Raw genomic sequence first — 19,228 nt, 5'->3', positions numbered from 1 at the left:
TGGAGGTCGAGATCCTTCAATAGCAACCACCACCACCTCGGCTGATTGCTGATGAAGTGGTGAGGCTGGTGCCCTGATGTAATTCCACGATACCAGCCATTCAAAATCATCAATCTAACATATCTTCAACCACAAGGCAAGGCGTGCTCGAATATAGCTTTCGAGTGAGGAGAAGTCGCTCATAGTGGGCAGTTTGGAGTGTGTAGGGATCAGGGATCAGCAAAATCACTGTTTGACAGGTATGATATGGAACCAGAATACCAACTCTTCAGACTATACGAAGTTCGACGTGGGTACTGATGGTCGACAAGCAAGTCCTTAGTTATGCAAGTGTGATCATCTGCATACTGGAGATCGCCTTGCAGGCCTCCCTTGCTCAGCTAGATAATGACTATCTTCATCTCACCACCCACTCTCAAGACATCGCACACCTAAAGAGCAACAACCAAGAAAACTCACACGCGGATACTGTGGAACATCTCCCTTTCTCCTTGCCAACACATGATCATTACAGTCCCTCTACCTTCTTCCCCTGAGCCCCCTTCTCGGCTTCCTCCTCATCAACCCCTCCTACGCCAGACTCCTCCAGAGCACCAGTGCTCTTCGTCACCGCCAACACAGTAGGCAAGGCAAACACCAGAGCTCCCATACTCAACCCCCAATTCATCGCAAGCTGTGCCATGGCGCTCGCCCGCTGGGCGTTGATCCGCCACGCCATGGCCCCACCTGCCGCCTGGAACGCCTTGTACGCGCCGACCAGCACCGCCGCCCGCCCCGTCGAGTTGGACTGCGCGCCCACGAGCCAGTAGCAATACGACTGCCACAGCGAATCGTAGGCCCCGTACAGCACATACAGCACCATGGGTCCGGCGGCTGACGTCCTCGCGCCGCTGCCCGGCGCGCCCTGCGCGTAGTCGACGTCCTGCACGTGGCCCCGGGCCCGCCGCGCGTCCTGCCACCGCTGGAACCGGTACCCGCCGCCCCAGATGGCCATGCCCGTGACGAAGAGGACGGCCCAGCCGAGGCGGGCACGCCCGGGGCGATCGAGCGCGGGCAGGTCTAGGAGGAGGCCGATGAGGAGGCCGCCGACCATTTGGGCGAGCCAGTAGAGGGCGCCGTTGAGGGAGCGGGTGCGGAGGGTGAAGGTCATGCCGTTGACTTCGTTCTGCTGGTACGAGTAGAAGACGTTGGCGCAGAAGAAGAGGGGCAGCATGCAGGCGACGCGCCAGGTGCACAGCGTCGTGGTCGTCATGGTCGCGAGGCCCTTGGCCCTGGCGACGAAGCCGGAGGCGGAGGCGTGTAAGCGATTGCGAGCCTCCTCCGCCTCGGTCACGGCGCTGAGCTGCGCGAGACGGATGCGTTTCGGGGAGCAGATGAAGAGGCCCAGGGCCCAGCCGAAGAGCATGACGGCCATGAGGGCGATGTACGTCGCGTCGTTGACGGTGCCAGTGGTGGAGGAGAAGTTTAGGCCAAAGGCGGCGAGGCTGCCGACGCCGCCGCCGAGGTTGAAGATGATCCAGAAGACGGCGATGGCGCGGCCCTTTTGCGACTCGTGGACGTAGGTTGTCATTATGGCGCCCTGGACGATCCATATGAAGGAGGAGCCGATGCCGAGGATGGCTCCAGAGGCGATAACGAAGGTTCCGTTTGCGGTGTCTTTGGGGCGGTTACATTTTGTAAGTATTCGTCAAGGGGGAAAGACGGGAGAAGGGGGGGAGAACATACGGTTGAAGTTCAAGAGGCTTCCACTATAGAGGGCGTAGGTCCAGCCTCCGATGAGGAAAGCGATCTTCGGGCCTACGAGGGACAGGATTGGGCCCACAAAGAAGAGGGACGCCACGGCCGTCGTCGAGAGGAGGGCGACGGTTGCGTTGGCCGCTACTGTTGAGTCGACTTGGCCGGAACCTCCTAGGCCGGTGAGGGCGTTATACATCTGTATAAGAGTTTCCGCGTCAGGATTTTGTGATCTCTCAGTCACACGAAGGAAGGGTTACTAACTCCAGGTAGACAGAAACAGATGAAGCTAATGAGGATGATTCTGCGGGCACACTTTAGCTGTTGCGACGAGGGTAGTCGGACTCTAGACGGATCCTACTGTGTCCACGGATTCGAGTACAGCCTCATGAGCTTGGAGTTCTTCCCACCCTCGAGATCATGCTGGACGCCGGTTCCGGTGTGTGACGCATCGTTAGGCAGCTCTCGAGGTTCATCGGCAGTCATTGTCGATATCCTGGCTCGTTGATCGATAGGGTGATTGTCTTTCTCCTCGTATGTTGTGAACCCGAGCTAATCATGTCTCTTTTATTGCAAGATGATTTGACCAATACCCTCTATGACTTATAACTACTGTAACATGTCCTTGATACCTGGTACTTCCAGAGGCAGCATCGAGATACGGAGACAGGCACGAAAACATGGCAACGTTGAAGTTGAATATCTTGAGAAAGCTTGGCTTGCCCCGCCCTTCCTATCTTCGAAGTTTTCCACTAGAGTACCATATTACTAACAAGCTTACCTCGTCTTCTTGTTACCAAATAGGTTATAGTGACAGCATGTTTTGACAGAGCGGGGAAATCGCACAAGAGAAGATAAGCTGAAGATCCTCAATCTTCTTCTCCACATTATCCAGTTTTTCTCCCTCGCTGGAATAGGAGGAATTCAAGTGTATCCCACAGTCATGCTGAGGGGAGGGGAAGGAATCTGGCAATGGTGTGAGTGAGTGCCTGGTCAAGGACCTGAGGTCAGATTCGTGAAATGTGATTCGTCCATCCGCCCCAAAGAGGAGATAAAAGGAACCTGTGTCTGCCCCAGCTTTCTTTATCCGGCACCACCCGCCGGCACGGTCCTCAATGACAAGGATCTTCCCTGAGGCTCCGCTCCGGCCCTCTTTCTTCTGACGTTGTTGTATCCGTGCACCCGTGGGATGCCCTGTTGCCGCACCGATGTCTCCGATGGAACGTGACATTTGGTCTCGGAGGTACGGACAGCACACGGCTCCGATCCAAGGCGGGATATTGCGGTAGTCGGATCTGGCGTTGCATCGAGATCTTTCATGGCCGGTGAGATGGCTCAGAAACTGAGATGACGTCTGGTAAAAGTCCTATAACTACCTAGTAATGGATAAAGATTATGCCTTTCGATACCTCCTTCCATCGCAAATTACGGCATTCAACTTTATCAAAAGCTCGCACAAAATTCGAACGCTACTTGAACCATTGACGATGCACCCCGTAAATGCTCCACAGGAGAGGTTTTCTTTGATGTGCGACCACATTTGACGCGACCAGGAAAGGGTAGTTCACGTTCCATGCAGTCTGGCGTGGCAGCGTGAAACAACATACAACATGAGAGGGGGAGCGATATGGACCTTATTAAATCACCAAAGGCAACCATGCGTCATCTCAAGACCCTGAGTGGGCTTCTTAGACCGGACGGGGTTTACTGGAACGTTACCTAAAGAAAGATTGATTGGAGATCTCATGCAGGCACGGACACGATCTCCCCTCACGAAGCAGAAAATTCAGAGAAAGAGGCATCACTCTGATGATGTAGTAAACCAGGTTCATGACTCTTGCTTTCCCCATGGGGAACATCAACGTTAACTCCAACGTCACATTTGGAAACACCCACCCCACATTCTGTACATTGTCATTCAGAGCCGAGCTGCAAGTCAATGACACTGAGCTAATTGTACCCGAACGTTCGTTGAGACCACCCGCCCGTGTTCCCGTCTCACACCGGAGTCCGGAATCCTCGGGTCCGAGCACCCCCACCAAAGATCAGAGCGCCGCTCCGTGGGGTAATTCTTCATTTGACGTCAAGTCACGGTGCTCCGAAATAAGCGGCCGGGTGAGACTCTAGCCGAAAAACGGCGAGGAAGCCGGAGCCGTCTAGGTCGGCAGCCTGGGTGTAGGCTAGACCGGGGTCGCGCTTGTAGCATCTGGTAAGTTCGATGAACTCGACATCCTTTTGATTTCGGATCCCTCTCACTGAGTAGATTTCAGTCCGCGGTAGAACACACCAACGCCTGCATAGTGTGCTGCAACCTCACCAGGGCCCCCCGTATGTGAACTTCTAAGCATGCAAATCATCAGGTCAGTGACAAAATCATGTCTTCTTCCCCACACACCTTCCACCGTCAAAGCAAGAAATGGAAGGCTCCCCAAGACAGGGGGGGGGGGGGTGGGTTTGCATCGCGTCATGGGGTATATCCTCAACGCATAGCTCCCCCAAGGACGAGTTCGCTAGACGTTGTGAGCATCATTCCATGTACATGCATACAAACGGCGGATATACGCTTCGCAAACATCCCTCACCCAAAAACACGCAAAAACCACAGGCGCCGGGCCGACGGCAATCTCCAGCCGGTATGGGGTACTCCTTACTGTGTTGCTTCTACCGCGTCACCGCTCATTGGTGGGCAAATATTGACTCTCATGGGGCCGTTTCGGCAAGCGATCCTATTCGCTGATAGGCACAAACAGCCTTGATCAATCTTGCCGCCGGTTGAGATATCTGGAAGCGGCAAAACAACTTGCGCTCTTTGCGGAAGCGAGATGTGTGCCGGGTTATCAAGGGACGGTATTCGTCGTACCCATGAACAAGATTGAGTTTGTAGTTTTGGACGGCTAGAAATGCCGATGTGTTAATTACCACGTAACCGTTTTAGGCTTTGGGATGTTGGATCCCGTGGTTCGAAATGGGGGTTTGCCGCGCAGGGTGGAAGACTTCATCCCTGCGTCCCTACTACACAAGGGGAGGTCGCGACGAGGTCCTCTGCCGGTTGCGAGCTTCAGGCTCCTGCCACTGCTCAGACAAAGCTGAAAGCTTTCGCACAATGGATTCTGTTCAACATCCAAGTTCGTGAGCTGGAACAAAGAACACGCACTGCGAATAGCTTCCAGAAACCAACTGAACAAGAACAATGAAGAACCATAACAGTGATACAAATAGCCCATGTCCTCCAGCTCAACCAGTAGCTTCAAATTCCAATCAATCAAGAATTCCTAAACGTAAAGAAGTGCGCCTCCAAAAAAACACCAAAATGTGTCAAGGTATCCAAACTACAATGTCCTGCGGCCACACAATTTTCACTCACTCAATCAACTGCGACAGCGTACACTGCCAGCAGCAGCAGCAGCAACCCCAGCTCCAGCCCGTCTTCCTCAACGACAGCTGCTCCGCTTGCCACCGCCCCGCAAGCTACGCTCAGAACCGCGCGCGGCACGAGGCCGAGCACGCCGTGCTGATGGGTGAGTACATGCGGGCCGATGCTGCCGGTGACGAGGACGGCATGCGGCGGGCTCGGCGCGCCATGCTCCAGCACACGCGGCTGCTACGCCAGCGGAACTTTGTGGTGAGGTTGGTGAGAGAGAAGGCGGGTGGGGATGTCGAGTGGCCTAGTCTGCCTTCCTGTGAATGAAATGGTGAGGTTATTTGTGATGGTATGCATGGAATGATCTTGGAAGTGAGACGGGGTCAGGAACTAGAAAATAAAATTGGACTGAAATTGCAAATGAGGGTATAGATACAAAAGCCTCAAGATGCCTCCTACACTAAATGCCCTCTTAAGCCTCGGTATGAGCTACAAGAATCAAAGACTGCCCTTCCCATAAACTAGGCGACCTCTTGGTGAACATCCATCTCTTTCATCACCAAGGCGGGGAATACTTTGGCAACGCCCCAAGCCGCACATCGCTCGGGCCCATGAACTGCGCAACATCCCACGCCGAAGGCATATATGGCATGTGACTCAGGTTCTGGTTTGGAGAATCCTGCCTCATCTGCTGCTGGCCAGCGTTCCCCTTCTGCGCCTGCACTTCCTTCTTCGCCTGCATAAACTCCTTGACCCTAGCCGTGCCTAGCTTGCCTGCCCTTCTCTTGTCTGTGGGACAACGAAGCAGCGGGACCTGGATGACGGCGGAAAATATGTCTCGTATCTTCTGTTCCGGTTGGTTATGTCGCTTCGCCACTTCTTGGAACGGGAACATGTTGAGGCATGTGTCTGCGATGTCGACAATGATGTGTTTGGTCGTCGGTTGCGTGTCGGGGACTCTGGTTGACTGAGGTTTCGAGAGGGTTGCTGCTTCTGGTTTGGCTGCTTGGGTAGGCGGCTGTTGCGTGACGTACGCCGGTGTTTGCGGGGCTGGGGAAGTAGGTCCGAGATGGAACATGTGTCCCGCCGGCTGTTGGGGAGGAATCCCGGCACCGAGATGCGGCTGTTGCGGATGGACTGCAAAGTGGCCAGCTGGTCCAGCCATCAAGGATTGTTGCAAGAGCGGGGTGTACATGGCCCCAGCCATCGCGTTATGGTACGGATTGAGTCCCAAGAGATTTGTCCAAGGTTGCTGCAGAGACGACGGCGGAAGGGGAGCCTGACTGGGGGCAGATGCATTTGTGCCGTTTGGCAAGCCTGAGTTGACTGTCATGTTGGCAGCCTGCTGCCTCAACCTCGCCTCCACACATTGACGGCATGGTGCCTTTGCTCCCGACGCAGGGCGATCAGCGCAAGCCCCGGTCTGGATATCCGACGCGCCATGAGCGGTGTTGTGAACATCGGCATTCAGCGGTTTTGACGTATGTGTGTTTTGATGAGTATGGGTATGGAAGGGGAAAGGGGGGTCGCTGATCTTGGAACTGTGAAGGGATACCTGCTGATCCAAAAGATCGCGAAGGTCATTCTTCGACTCCGTCTCGGCATTAGAGTGGTTCAGCGTTGACACAGACTCAGCTGTCTGTTGTAAGATAATTGTGCCGTCTGCTTCTGATGCGGGCATAGAGTTCATCTTGCCCAGGTCAGTGATACCAGCTAGCATGGGAGCTGTGGGAATTGAGGGAGCCGTGGGTGTCTCCTTTGCAGTCTCAGCGTGGTTCTCGGTCTCTGCCTGCATCTGACTCGGCGTACCTTGTTCTCCTGGTAGTTGCGTTTGATACACATGAGGTGAAGTCATGGTCGACATCATAGCTGGCGGGATCGGCGCGGGAACATCAGCCACCGTTTCGTTGGTTCCGCTCGTGCAAACAGGTGCAGATCCATCATTCTTGTCAATGCCGAGCATGGAAGGCGAAATATGTTCGGGAAGTGATTTGGGAGACACCGGTGGTGAGCACTGTGGTCCAGTAGACGGTGCAGTCCAGAATGATTCAGAATGACAGGCCCTCTCTTGAGTCGGCATGGAGCATCCTCTCATCGGGTCAACGTCCGGCAAACGGGCCGCGGGTGAGTGATCGACCATGCCCGTGCTTCCCCGTCGCTCCGGCTGAGAGATTGGCTTGGCTGGCTCGGACGGCTGGTTGTTGATGGGGGCGTGAGTCCCCGCCGCCGGTGAGTCTGTGGTGGAATGTGGCGTGACCAGCTGATAGCCACCGATCTTCCTCTTCTTGACAGGATTGGAAGATACGAATTGGACGTCGTCATCCTCTCGTTTCGATGGTATCACAGGTTGTGGGTATGGTGCAAGCCCTGTTGGATAGACTGGGGGAAACATGCCCAGATAGTGGTGGGAGCTTTCCATATCGATGAGAGAGTGACAGTGATGGAGGGGAAAAGAGGGAGAGATGAGTGTGTCTTGCGGATGCGGGAGCGGGAGCGGATGCAACATCGATGAGATGAGGGAACGCCGCTAGCTGATAAGAAAACGGCCAAGCATCCATATTTGAACCCTGTGCCAACCAACAACGGGCTCTGCTGGGTACATGTTGGAGTTGACGGGGGCAGCTGAGCACATCCAGTAACAGTGAGCCATGAACAGCAAAGAAGGAAGCCAAGAGAAGAGTGTTGGCATGTTGCACAGTTTGCCTTTGAGTCGTTCCCTTTGGTACGGTGGGATTCCATCCCAGCCTGGTGTGCCTGGCAGAAAGAAGAGGAAAATCACAATGTTTTGCGTACCGTGACAAGCACCTTGATGCCACTTTTCTCGGTTCCAGGATGCAGATTGCCACTTGGCAGGGAAGGCGGCATGTGGTGCCCAAGTGAGTAAGGTACCATGACTTCAACGAGGTGTGCAGAGCTGCCAGCGCTCTCATCAATGCTGCTCAAAAGTGAAAGACCTTGAGACTATTGGGTCGGTCTGTTGCTTGTCTATAAAGTTACAAGCTCGGACAATGAAAGCGACCGGGGTCGTTCTCATCTGAGGCACTTGCTTCATTGTCCAGTCATGGACTCATCTAGTGTCTTCATGACCTTATCAAGGCAGGGGTCAATGACGCTGATTGAAATGGGCAGCACATGACAGGACATCATCAAGCCTGGCCTCCATGATAGTGCAAGTTACTCCAAGCTGGAATGAATCTGAACAGAATACCTCATCGTAATGAATAGTGCTCATTCTGTCTACACCAAGAATGTTGTTGATGAAGAGTGGTACATTGGTCCAGAGGTACAGAGCACCTCACCTCAGTTCATGAAAATTACAGTGAGCAAAGTAGGCCCCACCATAGCTCCAAGCTACCCGCCTTGCTTTGATTGGTCACAGATTGGAACAGTCAGCATGTGGCTTGACTCTTTGCCTCAGCCTCTCGTCATGTTAAGCTCCCGTTCGGTCTGTGGACCATGCCTTCCCCACATCGCGGGGCAGCCTCAAGGCAGCTTCACCTCCACCACCGACACCTTCCCCGAGCGACGAACCACACATCTGCAACTGTACCTGCAGCAACAACAGCAAGCGCCACCGACTTAACCAAACACCAAGCAAAAGGTCTTCGATCCAGATCGTCCCTCCCTTGACTGCCTCGTATGGTCTCAACAATCGAGTAGAAAATCCGACATCCTGTGGCGACGGCCAGAGAAGCGTCAGCCATGGCTTCCTCCGACGTGAACCCTCTCATTTCGAACCAAAAGTCCTCGGAGCTCCAGGCAATCCTCCACCCTCTGGTCCTCCTCACCATATCCGACTACATCACCCGCCATACTCTGCGGTCGCAGCAAGGACCCATTGTCGGCGCCCTTCTCGGCCAGCAGAATGGTCGCGAGATTACTGTTGAACATGCGTTTGATTGTCACACGATACCGGCACCTGAGGTGGAAGGAGGTTACCTTCTGGACTCCGGGCGCTTCGGCGCAAGACTAGAGCAGAGTAAGCTCAGCTATTGTTCATTGTATACGCCTTCGTTGGACTAACACTCCCTAAGTGAAGACAGTACACAAGGACCGAAGCCTAGACCTGGTCGGCTGGTACACTCTACTCGCAGTGACAGGCCCGACACCGACCATCCTCCCGATCCACCACCAGCTCCTCTCCGAATTCAACGAGTCGGCTCTCCTCCTTGGCTTCCACCCTGAGGAAGTCTTTACTCATTCCGTGGGCGGCAAGCTGCCCATGACCATCTATGAGTCCAACTATGAGGTAGACGACCCGAGGGCTGCCGAGGCTGAGGGCGAGGACAAGAAGATGGATGACGGAGAATCAAAGCTCAAGCTACGCTTCCGCGAGCTGCCATACACGGTAGAGACGGGCGAGGCTGAGATGATCAGCATGGACCATGTTGCGCGCGGTGCCGGCAACGCGACCGCCGTCGAAGCTCCCAAGGAGACCGCGAAGCCCAAGGTTCAGCTCGTTGAGTCGGGCGGCAAGCGTCGCGTCGTCGTTGCCGACAGCGCAGACGGCGACGATACAGAGGCCCAGCTGTCTCCTGAAGAGGAAGAGATGGTGGCCGCCCTCACGGCCAAGGCGAACGCCGTCAAGATGCTTCAGGGCCGCATCCGCCTCATCACAACCTACCTCGAGCGCCTGCCGGCCGAACCCCTTGCCGGGGCGGACCAAGCCGACGCCGCATCCGCCACCACAGGTGCACAAACTACACCATCTCACACCATCCTCCGCCAGATTCAAGCCCTCGTGAACCGGCTGGATCTCGTTGTTCCCTCTGACGCGGAGGGCTTCGAAAAGGAGGTACTCTGCGAGGAGAACGAGGTCGCCATCACGTCACGTCTCAACGACCTCATGCAGAGTATCAGTGGCATGCGCGACCTGGGCAAGAAGTTCAGCATCGCCGAGTCCGCACGTGTCAGGAACCGCGGCGGTGCGGCGGCGGCCGACTTCTCCAGCTACGGCCCTTCCGGCTTCAACCTCCCGGGCGCGGGAGACATTATGATGTAGAGGGGATAACGGTCGACGACTAGTCAAGGGAGCGAAGAGTCTTTTATGGCGGCGGTTGCGCGCACCATCAGCCTATCTGGGATTCATGGGGAGGCGTTTCGGGGATAATGTAGACATGACGACACTTGCAAGGGGCATGAAAACCCCTCGAAAAAATACAAACTCTTTGGTCAAGATACACCAATGTCAGTGGGTTCCTTGAACCTCCAGTTCCAGCTCCATCAGTGAATTTTCCTGAGCTCAGATTTAATACATGGGTAGTCCCGGATGTGGAAGGTACTGCCATAGCTACTGGACCACCGGGGCCTCATATCTTAATGTTCAATCACAATCGCCGCCACCGGCGCCTTCCCACGTCCACGCTCCCTTCCTTCATTGACGTACCTTCCTCATGTATCTCAAAAAGATAAATCCTCTCCTCCCTTTTGATTTTCTTGTTTGACTTTTTTTCATATGTCACAATATCATAGTTTATCATGCTATCCGTTTTTTATTTTCAGCCTGCAGCCTACCTATGCTCTTTTCTCTTTTTTTTGTGTGTCCCGGTAAACCCAACGATCCTTCTTACTCTCTAAGTAGGTATCAACTTCGTCATCATGACCACCTAGTCAAACTATCCAACGCTTGCTTTCCAAAATATAGTAAATGGAGAAGAAAGAAAAGAATCTATGGTACTATCTATAATCAAACCCGCATACTTGCAAACCACGAACCCCAAAAAGAAATTCAAATTTGGAATTACGCATCAAGAGAAGAGGGGCTCCGACTCAAGCCTCGATAACAACCTTGAGCACAAGCTTCCCCTCGTCATCAAACGTCCGACTCGCCAGCTCAAACGCCTTTGACGCGTTCTGCAACCCCTTGAACCGGTGCGTAATCATATCATCCAGAGGCGGAAGCCCGCCGTTGCCCTTGGCGCAGAGCAGACGGACGCCCGTCGGGTAGGTATTCGCGTACCGGAAGATGCCAAGGATATCAATCTCCCGCAGGTGCGCGACCGACAGCGGCAGAGTCTGCACGGGCGTGCCCATGCCGACCATGATGACTTTCCCGCCGGGCCGCGTGGCGTACAGGCTGGTGTGCATGCAGACCTCTTTGCCGGTGCACTCGAAGGTGACGTCGACGCCGTCGTCTTCGGCGTCCGAGTCGAGTTCTTCGGGCACCTTTGTGAGGGCCAGGATTTCCGCGGCGAGGGACTTGGCGCCGTCGAATTTGCTCTGGACGCTCTGGACGGAGAAGATGCTGGCGGGCGTCATGACGCCCGGGTCGGCTGGCGTGGAGGTGCCGGAGTTGGTCTTGACGACGTGGCCGTGGGTGGCGAAGCCCTTTTCGACGGCGTAGTTTACGCGGCCGGCATCGACGTCGGTGATGGTAACTTCGGAGCAGCCAGCTTGCCGCGCCATGGCGGCTGTCAGGAGTCCGACGGTTCCTGCGCCGATGACCAAGGCCGTTGAGCCGGGCTCCGGCGCGGCTCTGTTGACGGCGTGAATGGCGACAGAGAGCGGCTCGAGGAGGGCGGCCGCTTCGTAAGAGACGTGGTCGGGGATCTTGTGGCACCACGCCGCCGGATGGTTGATTCGTTCCTGGAGGGTTCCTTGGTAATGGGGCACGCTCTTGGCGCTAGAGCGGAACTTCATCTTCTTGCAGAGGTTGTATCTGCCTTTACGGCAGATGGTGCACTGTCCGCAGGGGACGCCGACCTCGAGAGCGACGCGGTCACCCAGCTTGAAGCCCGTGACCTGGGGCCCGATGGAGACGACCTCTCCCGAAGATTCGTGGCCTAGGGACAGGGGGTGACACGCGCAGAGGTCGCCGTTGGCGAACTTCTTGTAGTAGCTGACATCAGACCCGCAGATACCGGTCCGCTTGATGGCAATCTGCAGCTCCCCGGCGACCGGTTCTTCTATGCTCCTCGTCTCCTAAGGGGTACGAGTGTCGTTAGAATTAACATGTCCAAGGCGGGGCGGCTTTTGACACATTCAGGTGTAGGGATGCAACAGGATCAACGTGGGGGAACCCTCGTGACGAAGGAGCCCACATTCTCCACGTCACAATCCATGACCATGAGCCCAAGAAAGTTGAACTTACCAATCGCAAGTCTCGAGGACCATACAAGACTGACGCAGTGACCGAACAAGACTTTGACTTGTAGACGGGTAGGTGCATTGGTGCCATCTCACCCGTTGCGACTGGGGCCATGATGGAAGTTGGATGACGCCGGCGGCGTGGGGTGAAGCGTGGGATGATGGGTTAGGGTGTCAAAGGGGGCTTGGCCTAACTTCCTAATAGGGAGGGCTCGATGAGTGGGATTGGCCCAAGTGCCGGATGAGGGGTGCCGACAACACAAAATATGCTGAAAGACACGAGGGCGAGGGTCCTGGGAATGAGGGACGGGAGGGGACCGGCGCGGGGTGTCTCGAGGACTGATAGGTTCGCTTTGGTATTTGGAGTTTGGGGGTAATTGGGGGGCCACAAGAGGATAGACAGGGTTATTTCGTGGGATGAAGATGTAAGGAACCCAAGCTAATACGATTCCCGTGCGAAGATGGAGGTGAGCGAAATAGATTATCACTTGACAGAATGAAATGATAACCGGAAGAGCAGGAGACTCGAGATAAAGGGAATTATGAAGAAACTTTGGCGCGAGGGGCCGTTGCTCCCCACCACCCCTTAAATAGGCTTGCGTGCTTGCCTGGCCCCCGGGCACTCTCAACGTCCTGATGAATGATGCTCATGGTGGTGTCAATCGGTGATAGACCAAAGTTGCAAGGGGCTATCTTGGGTGAATGGGGAGACGGATGGACAACGGGCCATGAGCATACCTATCGAGGGTGACCATGATGGGGAGAGTTGGCCAAGTTCGCCCAACCAAACATCGACCAGTTATCGGAGCCAAGCTAAGAGCTTCGTACATGTAATCTCGGGAAATCATATGCAAGAGACATCTAGCGACGGAGCCACCTCAGCGTTCGGCAGCAGCACAAACCTTGGCCGGTATCGTACTGGCTTGCGAGGCGAAGAGATGAAAGGGAACAGAGTAGGGATGGGTAGGCAATACCGGGCGGTAGTGTACATGGTTCGGCAAGGAACGAAGCATGTCGGGCCAGGACGTGTCCGCATTTGGGCAGCAGCTGTACGCACTGGGCGTGAAATCGTCGTGGCATTGGTTGACGATGCTGGACAGGTGGAAAACGGGACGGCGGATAGAAGTAACTTTTCGCCTTTTGCGGTGACTAGGTAGGGCCCTGTTGAGCCACTTCCGAAACTCTCCAAGCATGGCACAGATGGAGGGGCTCAACGAGCAAATGGGGAACTAGCGGCTGGTGATGGGACGGCCTGGATGGCATCAGTGCGGTGACAGATATCGGCATGCATGGGGCTTCGACATGATAGTCATGGATGCTGTGCCTCGCCTGCATGTGTCGCAGGTTGCGGTGACGGGCTATACCTGTCCCGGGTCGTGAGGCTAGTCAGGAGCCTGAAGGTAAAGAGAGCGAGCACGAAGACATGACGATGGCGAATCGCAAGAGGAAAAAATGTAGGTTTGCCTCCCTCTCTGTCTCTGTTTCTCGCTCTCTGTGGAACGGCCGCATGCGCCCACTGGGATATTGAGCCAAGTGGACAGTTAAGGTATGGTCGGTGAGGTACCCGGGAGTGAGGGCCCGGAACAGAATGGACCACGACAGGGGTTAATGGGAGGGGTAGGAGGGGAGGGGAGAGCCGGGAGGGGGGGGGGGCAGTTGTGGCAACGGGGATGCATGGCTCTTGATGGAGGGTAGGAAATGAGCAGGTATGGTGAACAAGGAAGATGCCGTGGGCAAAACTACTCTGTCTGCGCCTGTATCCGTACCATGATCTCGCGTGCAAGGGTTCCGAGGGGACAGATGGGACGGGACAATCGCGGATGAATTGCGACAGATGATGGACAATGAACCCAAGATGAGGCGATGAATGCCCTGGTTGAATGTGCCAGAGTTGCAGGAAGAATGGATATGGAGATAGACGGTGAGAAAGAGGAGACCTCTGACCAGGGCAGGGCACTGAGAAACGACGTAGTTGGCTAATTGAGGTTCGAGTTCCGCACGAGATTCGCAACGAAGCACCGATTCGTGGCCCTCGTTGAGTGCGTAGAATCCTGCCAGGGGGGGTCCAGTCGGATGCTCGGCGGTCGAAGGATTGAGCATCTTTGTGTGGCCAATGAGGCGACATGTTCCATCGATAAAAGTTCAACGCAGTTTGAAAAAGTAAAGAGGTAAGGTGAAGGCTGAGTGACATGCGAATTTGGTAGTTAGAACTAAAGTAGAGCAGGCGAAATGTCGTACACTTCGAATTTGCATCGACGGAGGCAGATTAAGGTGTGATCGAGTCCAAGATAGCTTAAGTCGAGTAGTTGGTGAGGAAGAATTGCAGAGAAATCCAAAGATTGACTTTTTAGGTTTCCCTCTTGCCTCTCACGATCCCTGGTTGCCTCTCTTCCAAGTTTGCACTTTCTGATTTTTGTGCACCGATCTTTCTGGTTGAAGGAAGAGAAGGTTCGGATAAGGCACCTTCGTGATTTCCTCGAAATTACATAATCACGCAACAGTTCGGATGGCGGGGTGCCAAGGTAGGGATCTTCCTTGTCTACTTACATCCTCTACGGAGTACCTCTTTCCATTCCTCTGCTGCACATTACCAGTGCCGCCCGCCTTCATCCGTCCGTACTTCAGCACCTTCGGTTCCCCTTGAAGACACGTTATGCCATTCTGTCAAACCTTTCGTCCTGAAATGGAGCGAATCTGCAGCTTTGGCACATTGAGCTTCCCTCCCTCCGCGGCCACATACGTACGACGCTGCATGGTTGTTGTTGCCGCCTGCATTCCATCGTCTTGGCCGAACCGTCCCATCAACCAGCCGTCGGATACGTTCTAGAATTAGAGCTACCGCCTTTACAAGTTACAACAGCTTTGGTGCTCAAGACCGCCCATCCCTCATCACTCTCTTCTGGCATATGTTCTACGGCACGGCTGCGCATCTATCGTTCCCTGTCCTAGCCGACGGCGGCGCACATCCCGTTCGTTCCGCGGAATGAGGACGCTGCCGGTCGTTGAAGGCCATCACCCGTCCCAGCTAGCGAAGCGTCATGGTTCGCGACATCGAACCATTTTCTCCGTCGATCGCTTGAGAAGACCAGCAAGTTAACAGCTAGAGAGATACTGCTGAACAGCCGCTGTTGACCAGCTGCTCTCTCTTGCCATGGATATGGGAACTTCATTATTGCGCCTTGCTCCCAGCGGTTGCAAAAACCTATTGAACACCAAGTATCTTCACAGAGCTCATATCCTCAGATTGAGCTGCGCACTCAATCCTGCACGTCAGGCTCCGCTGTGATGGTATGCCCTCCGGTCCCCTGCCCGCAGCAGCAAAGACCCCCAGTGGATTCCTCTGAGGGGAGGGACATGGACCGAAGGCCCCATCTGGTGGACCCCGGCTTAGTTAACGGGGCCTTCAAGGGCCTTGCCTACACCTATCCTTGCAACAATGGATTTTGGTATCAAAAGACGGCACAAGAAAACGATGCCGAGGCTCTAACCGGCCGAACCAGATCACGTCGGAAGCAATGCGTCCTCCAAGAATTCAGTACTTTCTTGAACCGGTCCAGGAAAGGCCTTCTCATCGTGACGCCCTCGGCGCCAGAAAGCGTTCCTCGGGCCTCGACTTCAGTTTGATATCACTCCATCGACCAAAACGTCTATAACAGCGTATATCGAAGGCACTGCAACTGCTGCTCCTTTACCTGATTTCTGTCAGCGCTCGAGTCTGCGCCAATCTGATCGAGTGGCTGGGTCCAAGTTCTCCGACTGCTGGTATGCGGATACACTGCATGTGCACCTCCATTTTACCGGTCCTATAGCGAGGCGCTGCGCATGGCTGGTCCTGACCCCAGCCCTTGTAAGTCCTCGAAAGCCCATGACTACCTAAAATACATGGATGACCGTACCTTATCCTGATCCGCAACTTCTGACGCATCCGCAGTCGGCACGTAAAACCCTGCCCGGATTTCGGCCACTGCATTTATTTCTCAAGTCAGACTAATGATACAGACTGCGGCCTTCTAACTTGCTCAGGCTGTATTGCCTCAACGACGAAGCATCTGCAAAAAGAGAGCTGGCATATCACAGTTGGTGGCAATGCCGCCTGTTCTGATATGGCGTGGTAACCGAGTCGCAGCCCCTGGCTACACCTCGCCTGACCAAAAAGTCATGGGTGTTGGATAAAGTCGTTTGAAGCTGATCGACTCAAACTCAATGCCAATCGTACACATTTTCCGGCATGGACGCGAAAGTGGTTCTCTTGATGGCAAGGACCAGTGCGAGATATAAACGTCATCTTCTGGGCTCAGCAAACTCGGAGACACATTCGAGAGCTGCAATGATCACCCAGCTACTGTTCCTGTCGATAGCACTAGCATGTACGGCGCCCGCATCTCTGAGGCGCGCCAGATGTTTGAAGGCACACTCACTACTCTACTGAACCCCAAACGAGTGATCTCCAAGTGTACTATCACACGGAGAGCCTGAGCCGACATTGCAATCCTCAACACGGCAAGATCTACTCCTCTGCCGTGAGGCAGATGCGGGATGAATCAGGAGCTGGTTTGTCTGACGACTCAGTCAGGGCTTAGTATTGAAAGAGTCAAGAGTCTCGCATATCCGCAACCGCAGGCTGCTTGGGTATCACATTCAACGGTGGCCAGCAGATACCCACTGCGAAACAAAAATTGGAGACAATTTTCCAATTCGGAGAAACCCTGCATGCTCACGCAATCGGAACGCATGGCATTACCCAGGGACCATGCAAATGAGTGTCGAGTGGAGCTCTTCGTCATGTCTGCCTGAAGAGAACCCATGCGCGAGGCCTTACCTGGGTGTACGTGATACTGATGAGCAAGCCGTCCCTTTCTCGGTATGCGAAAGAAGAAGAGAGAGAAGAGAACCGCCCGTCACGTCATCTCATGGGAAGGTGTTGGTACAATGATGTCGCCGAAGACGATCGTGAGCAGCTTCGGGACGAAAGTCTGGTCTGTTCTCTGATATCACCAGTGAGAGCAGCTATAATAAGTAACACGGTCCACGGAATTGTTGTCCAGTCTACCAATGGACGGCCTTGACATATCTAGGACAGAAACTCTTCTCTTCTGAGCCGCATGGAATCGAGTCATTGCAGTATTGACGATGAGGGTCACTTGCCAGCGGCGCCTGGAATCATTCCATTACCGGCGATTTTCTCCAAACCTCAGGCTTCAGCTCCAGGGCAGACGGATGTCTGGATTGGCACCTGCCGACGTAGTTGCCGAGTAATGACCTTGCTTCCAGACGGCTATTGATCTCGATGGAAGTTTTCCATCCCAAAAACCGAATGGGAAGACTGGGGGGGGGAGCATAGCTCGATACGACCTCACTAGGCCATGGCCTCTCCGCATGTACATCATTTGCTCAGGCATGTCAGCGAGGGTGTCTACCGGATCTCTGGAATAAAGTGAAACACTGCTCGCATCGCTGACAAAAATGCCAGATAAATTAGAAAGAGAGAAGTGGCTGACGCCTCCATTCCAGAAACCGACGCTGACAGACAGCGTCTGTCAGGCCGCCGGATTTCGCCGTAATTTAGTGAACAGGAAAGTCTAGCTGGTCTGGCAACGCGGAAACGCTACATATTTCGGGTAGGGGGACAGAAGTACCGATGCCCAAATAAGCTGAAAAGCACTATGAGACCCGATCAGCTGCATTCAGCTTCCTCGGCATGCCTTTAGAGTTTCAACGGTCAGCTACATTGCATAGGGATATCGCCATGGCACGATACATCCAAGACAATTCTCAGACCGCTGGAAACGACTTCATCAGCCAATGTAAGGTCCTTGAATCCAGACAGCGATTGGTTCTCTACCCCAGAGAACTAAACACAAGCAAATTTCCTTCTGAAGAGGTAATTAGGTCGTGGATGATGCGAGGAGGAGGAGGAGGGGTCACTCAAAATGGTCGAAGGCGTCTGGGTGCCCAATAGAAGAACAACCTACGAACAGAACACCACCATGAAATCGAAGACATCTTACCTGCAGCCACCGCCTCAATCGTCGCTCAATTACCTTATATCAACGAAGCAACATGTGAATCTTGTCCCCCTTTTCCAGTGCGAAGCTAGCATGTGCATTTCAGCCAATCTACCACCCATCAGCAGCAGCAGCAGCAGCAGCAGCAGCCGTACTATAATAAAACTCACCTACGCACACCCACATTGCGCTTCCGCATCCGCATCCGCGTAACTCCCCGGGCGTATAATATAGCCTGCCTTTCATACCTTGACTCACACACCTCACCGCCAATCTCTCAAATCCAAGCCAAGCCAACAGACAGCAACGCCCACTTCCCGAGCAATGGCAGACCAAAAAAAAAAAAGACACATTGAGACCCCCCCGGAAGCCGAAATCGGGGGTGAAATCGGGATCTGATTCATTGAGTCGGTGAGCGAGGGGAAACACGACATCCGCCACACGCATGTGGATTTCGCGCTTTATATACGATTTTACCATGTGCCTCTACTGCAACCGCTACAAGACGGGTGACGACGACACGGTAAGCGGGTGAAGCAGAAAGATATCGCATGGGAAGCACAACATGCCCCGGTGCATTTCTCGGTGTGTCTTTTATGTGAATGGCTGCCGAAAAAACGCACCCACCTTCAGTTACATGTTGCTCTTGCTCTGCTCTTGCGTCACAATCAAGACACTTTCCTCAGCCTACCTCGACCTCGAGGTGCACTCGGGGTGCCTCAAGGTAGGTAGAGTCACGTTTCACCGCCTACCGCCACCGGCACACGCACGCCGAGTCGTCCATTGAGAATCTCATCGTGACGCTGCGTCCTGTAAGTCATCGCCATATGCCACCCCCAACGAATGTTGTCTCTCGCAAACAGCAGGCGAGTCAAGCTCACGCCGGATACAATCGCGCATACCTAGTCAAATGCAGAGGAGAGAATCAAGAATTGCAAAAAAAGGCAAGGCTCATACTTTGGGAATCTATGTGTATGGGAGCACAAACAGGACGGATACAGCATTACACATCATACGAGCTTTTTTGGGAGAGAAAAAAAGT

General features: G+C 54.2%; 8 protein-coding genes across 8 annotated transcripts; 3 read left to right on the top strand and 5 right to left on the bottom strand.

Annotated features, from left to right (window-relative positions):
• Positions 1 to 508: 508 nt before the first annotated feature.
• CLUP02_17606 (uncharacterized protein) lies at positions 509 to 2,220 on the bottom strand (the record flags this gene model as incomplete). Its single annotated transcript, XM_049296514.1, has 4 exons — positions 509 to 1,656; positions 1,726 to 1,933; positions 1,999 to 2,038; positions 2,096 to 2,220. The coding sequence occupies 4 exons, from the start codon at positions 2,218 to 2,220 to the stop codon at positions 509 to 511; spliced, it is 1,521 nt and encodes a 506-aa protein (XP_049137738.1).
• A 957-nt stretch (positions 2,221 to 3,177) lies between these two features.
• Positions 3,178 to 3,393, bottom strand: CLUP02_17605 (uncharacterized protein; the record flags this gene model as incomplete). Its single annotated transcript, XM_049296513.1, has 1 exon — positions 3,178 to 3,393. One exon carries the CDS (start codon positions 3,391 to 3,393, stop codon positions 3,178 to 3,180), a length of 216 nt encoding a protein of 71 aa, XP_049137737.1.
• Positions 3,394 to 5,044: 1,651 nt separating this feature from the next.
• CLUP02_17604 (uncharacterized protein) lies at positions 5,045 to 5,422 on the top strand (the record flags this gene model as incomplete). The annotated part of the gene is made up of 1 exon (XM_049296512.1): positions 5,045 to 5,422. The coding sequence occupies one exon, from the start codon at positions 5,045 to 5,047 to the stop codon at positions 5,420 to 5,422; it is 378 nt and encodes a 125-aa protein (XP_049137736.1).
• A 229-nt stretch (positions 5,423 to 5,651) lies between these two features.
• Positions 5,652 to 7,514, bottom strand: CLUP02_17603 (uncharacterized protein; the record flags this gene model as incomplete). The annotated part of the gene is made up of 1 exon (XM_049296511.1): positions 5,652 to 7,514. One exon carries the CDS (start codon positions 7,512 to 7,514, stop codon positions 5,652 to 5,654), a length of 1,863 nt encoding a protein of 620 aa, XP_049137735.1.
• Positions 7,515 to 8,797: 1,283 nt separating this feature from the next.
• On the top strand, positions 8,798 to 10,097 carry CLUP02_17602 (signalosome subunit; the record flags this gene model as incomplete). Its single annotated transcript, XM_049296510.1, has 2 exons — positions 8,798 to 9,074; positions 9,139 to 10,097. The coding sequence occupies 2 exons, from the start codon at positions 8,798 to 8,800 to the stop codon at positions 10,095 to 10,097; spliced, it is 1,236 nt and encodes a 411-aa protein (XP_049137734.1).
• Positions 10,098 to 10,864: 767 nt separating this feature from the next.
• Positions 10,865 to 12,296, bottom strand: CLUP02_17601 (alcohol dehydrogenase GroES-like domain-containing protein; the record flags this gene model as incomplete). The annotated part of the gene is made up of 2 exons (XM_049296509.1): positions 10,865 to 12,016; positions 12,186 to 12,296. 2 exons carry the CDS (start codon positions 12,294 to 12,296, stop codon positions 10,865 to 10,867), a joined length of 1,263 nt encoding a protein of 420 aa, XP_049137733.1.
• Positions 12,297 to 14,410: 2,114 nt separating this feature from the next.
• On the top strand, positions 14,411 to 18,585 carry CLUP02_17600 (uncharacterized protein; the record flags this gene model as incomplete). The annotated part of the gene is made up of 21 exons (XM_049296508.1): positions 14,411 to 14,452; positions 14,533 to 14,629; positions 14,776 to 14,814; positions 14,897 to 15,150; positions 15,207 to 15,222; positions 15,318 to 15,799; positions 15,888 to 16,028; positions 16,113 to 16,119; positions 16,205 to 16,292; positions 16,357 to 16,446; positions 16,480 to 16,621; positions 16,687 to 16,701; positions 16,755 to 17,006; positions 17,029 to 17,178; positions 17,257 to 17,400; positions 17,453 to 17,590; positions 17,693 to 17,717; positions 17,860 to 18,014; positions 18,088 to 18,252; positions 18,312 to 18,395; positions 18,475 to 18,585. The coding sequence occupies 21 exons, from the start codon at positions 14,411 to 14,413 to the stop codon at positions 18,583 to 18,585; spliced, it is 2,637 nt and encodes an 878-aa protein (XP_049137732.1).
• A 234-nt stretch (positions 18,586 to 18,819) lies between these two features.
• On the bottom strand, positions 18,820 to 19,200 carry CLUP02_17599 (uncharacterized protein; the record flags this gene model as incomplete). Its single annotated transcript, XM_049296507.1, has 3 exons — positions 18,820 to 18,873; positions 18,939 to 19,088; positions 19,171 to 19,200. 3 exons carry the CDS (start codon positions 19,198 to 19,200, stop codon positions 18,820 to 18,822), a joined length of 234 nt encoding a protein of 77 aa, XP_049137731.1.
• Between the last annotated feature and the right edge of the window lie 28 nt (positions 19,201 to 19,228).

This window comes from Colletotrichum lupini, chromosome 10, assembly GCF_023278565.1.
Source record: "Colletotrichum lupini chromosome 10, complete sequence".
NCBI classification, from domain to species: domain Eukaryota; kingdom Fungi; phylum Ascomycota; class Sordariomycetes; order Glomerellales; family Glomerellaceae; genus Colletotrichum; species Colletotrichum lupini.
This window is presented reverse-complemented; position numbering and strand designations above follow the sequence as displayed.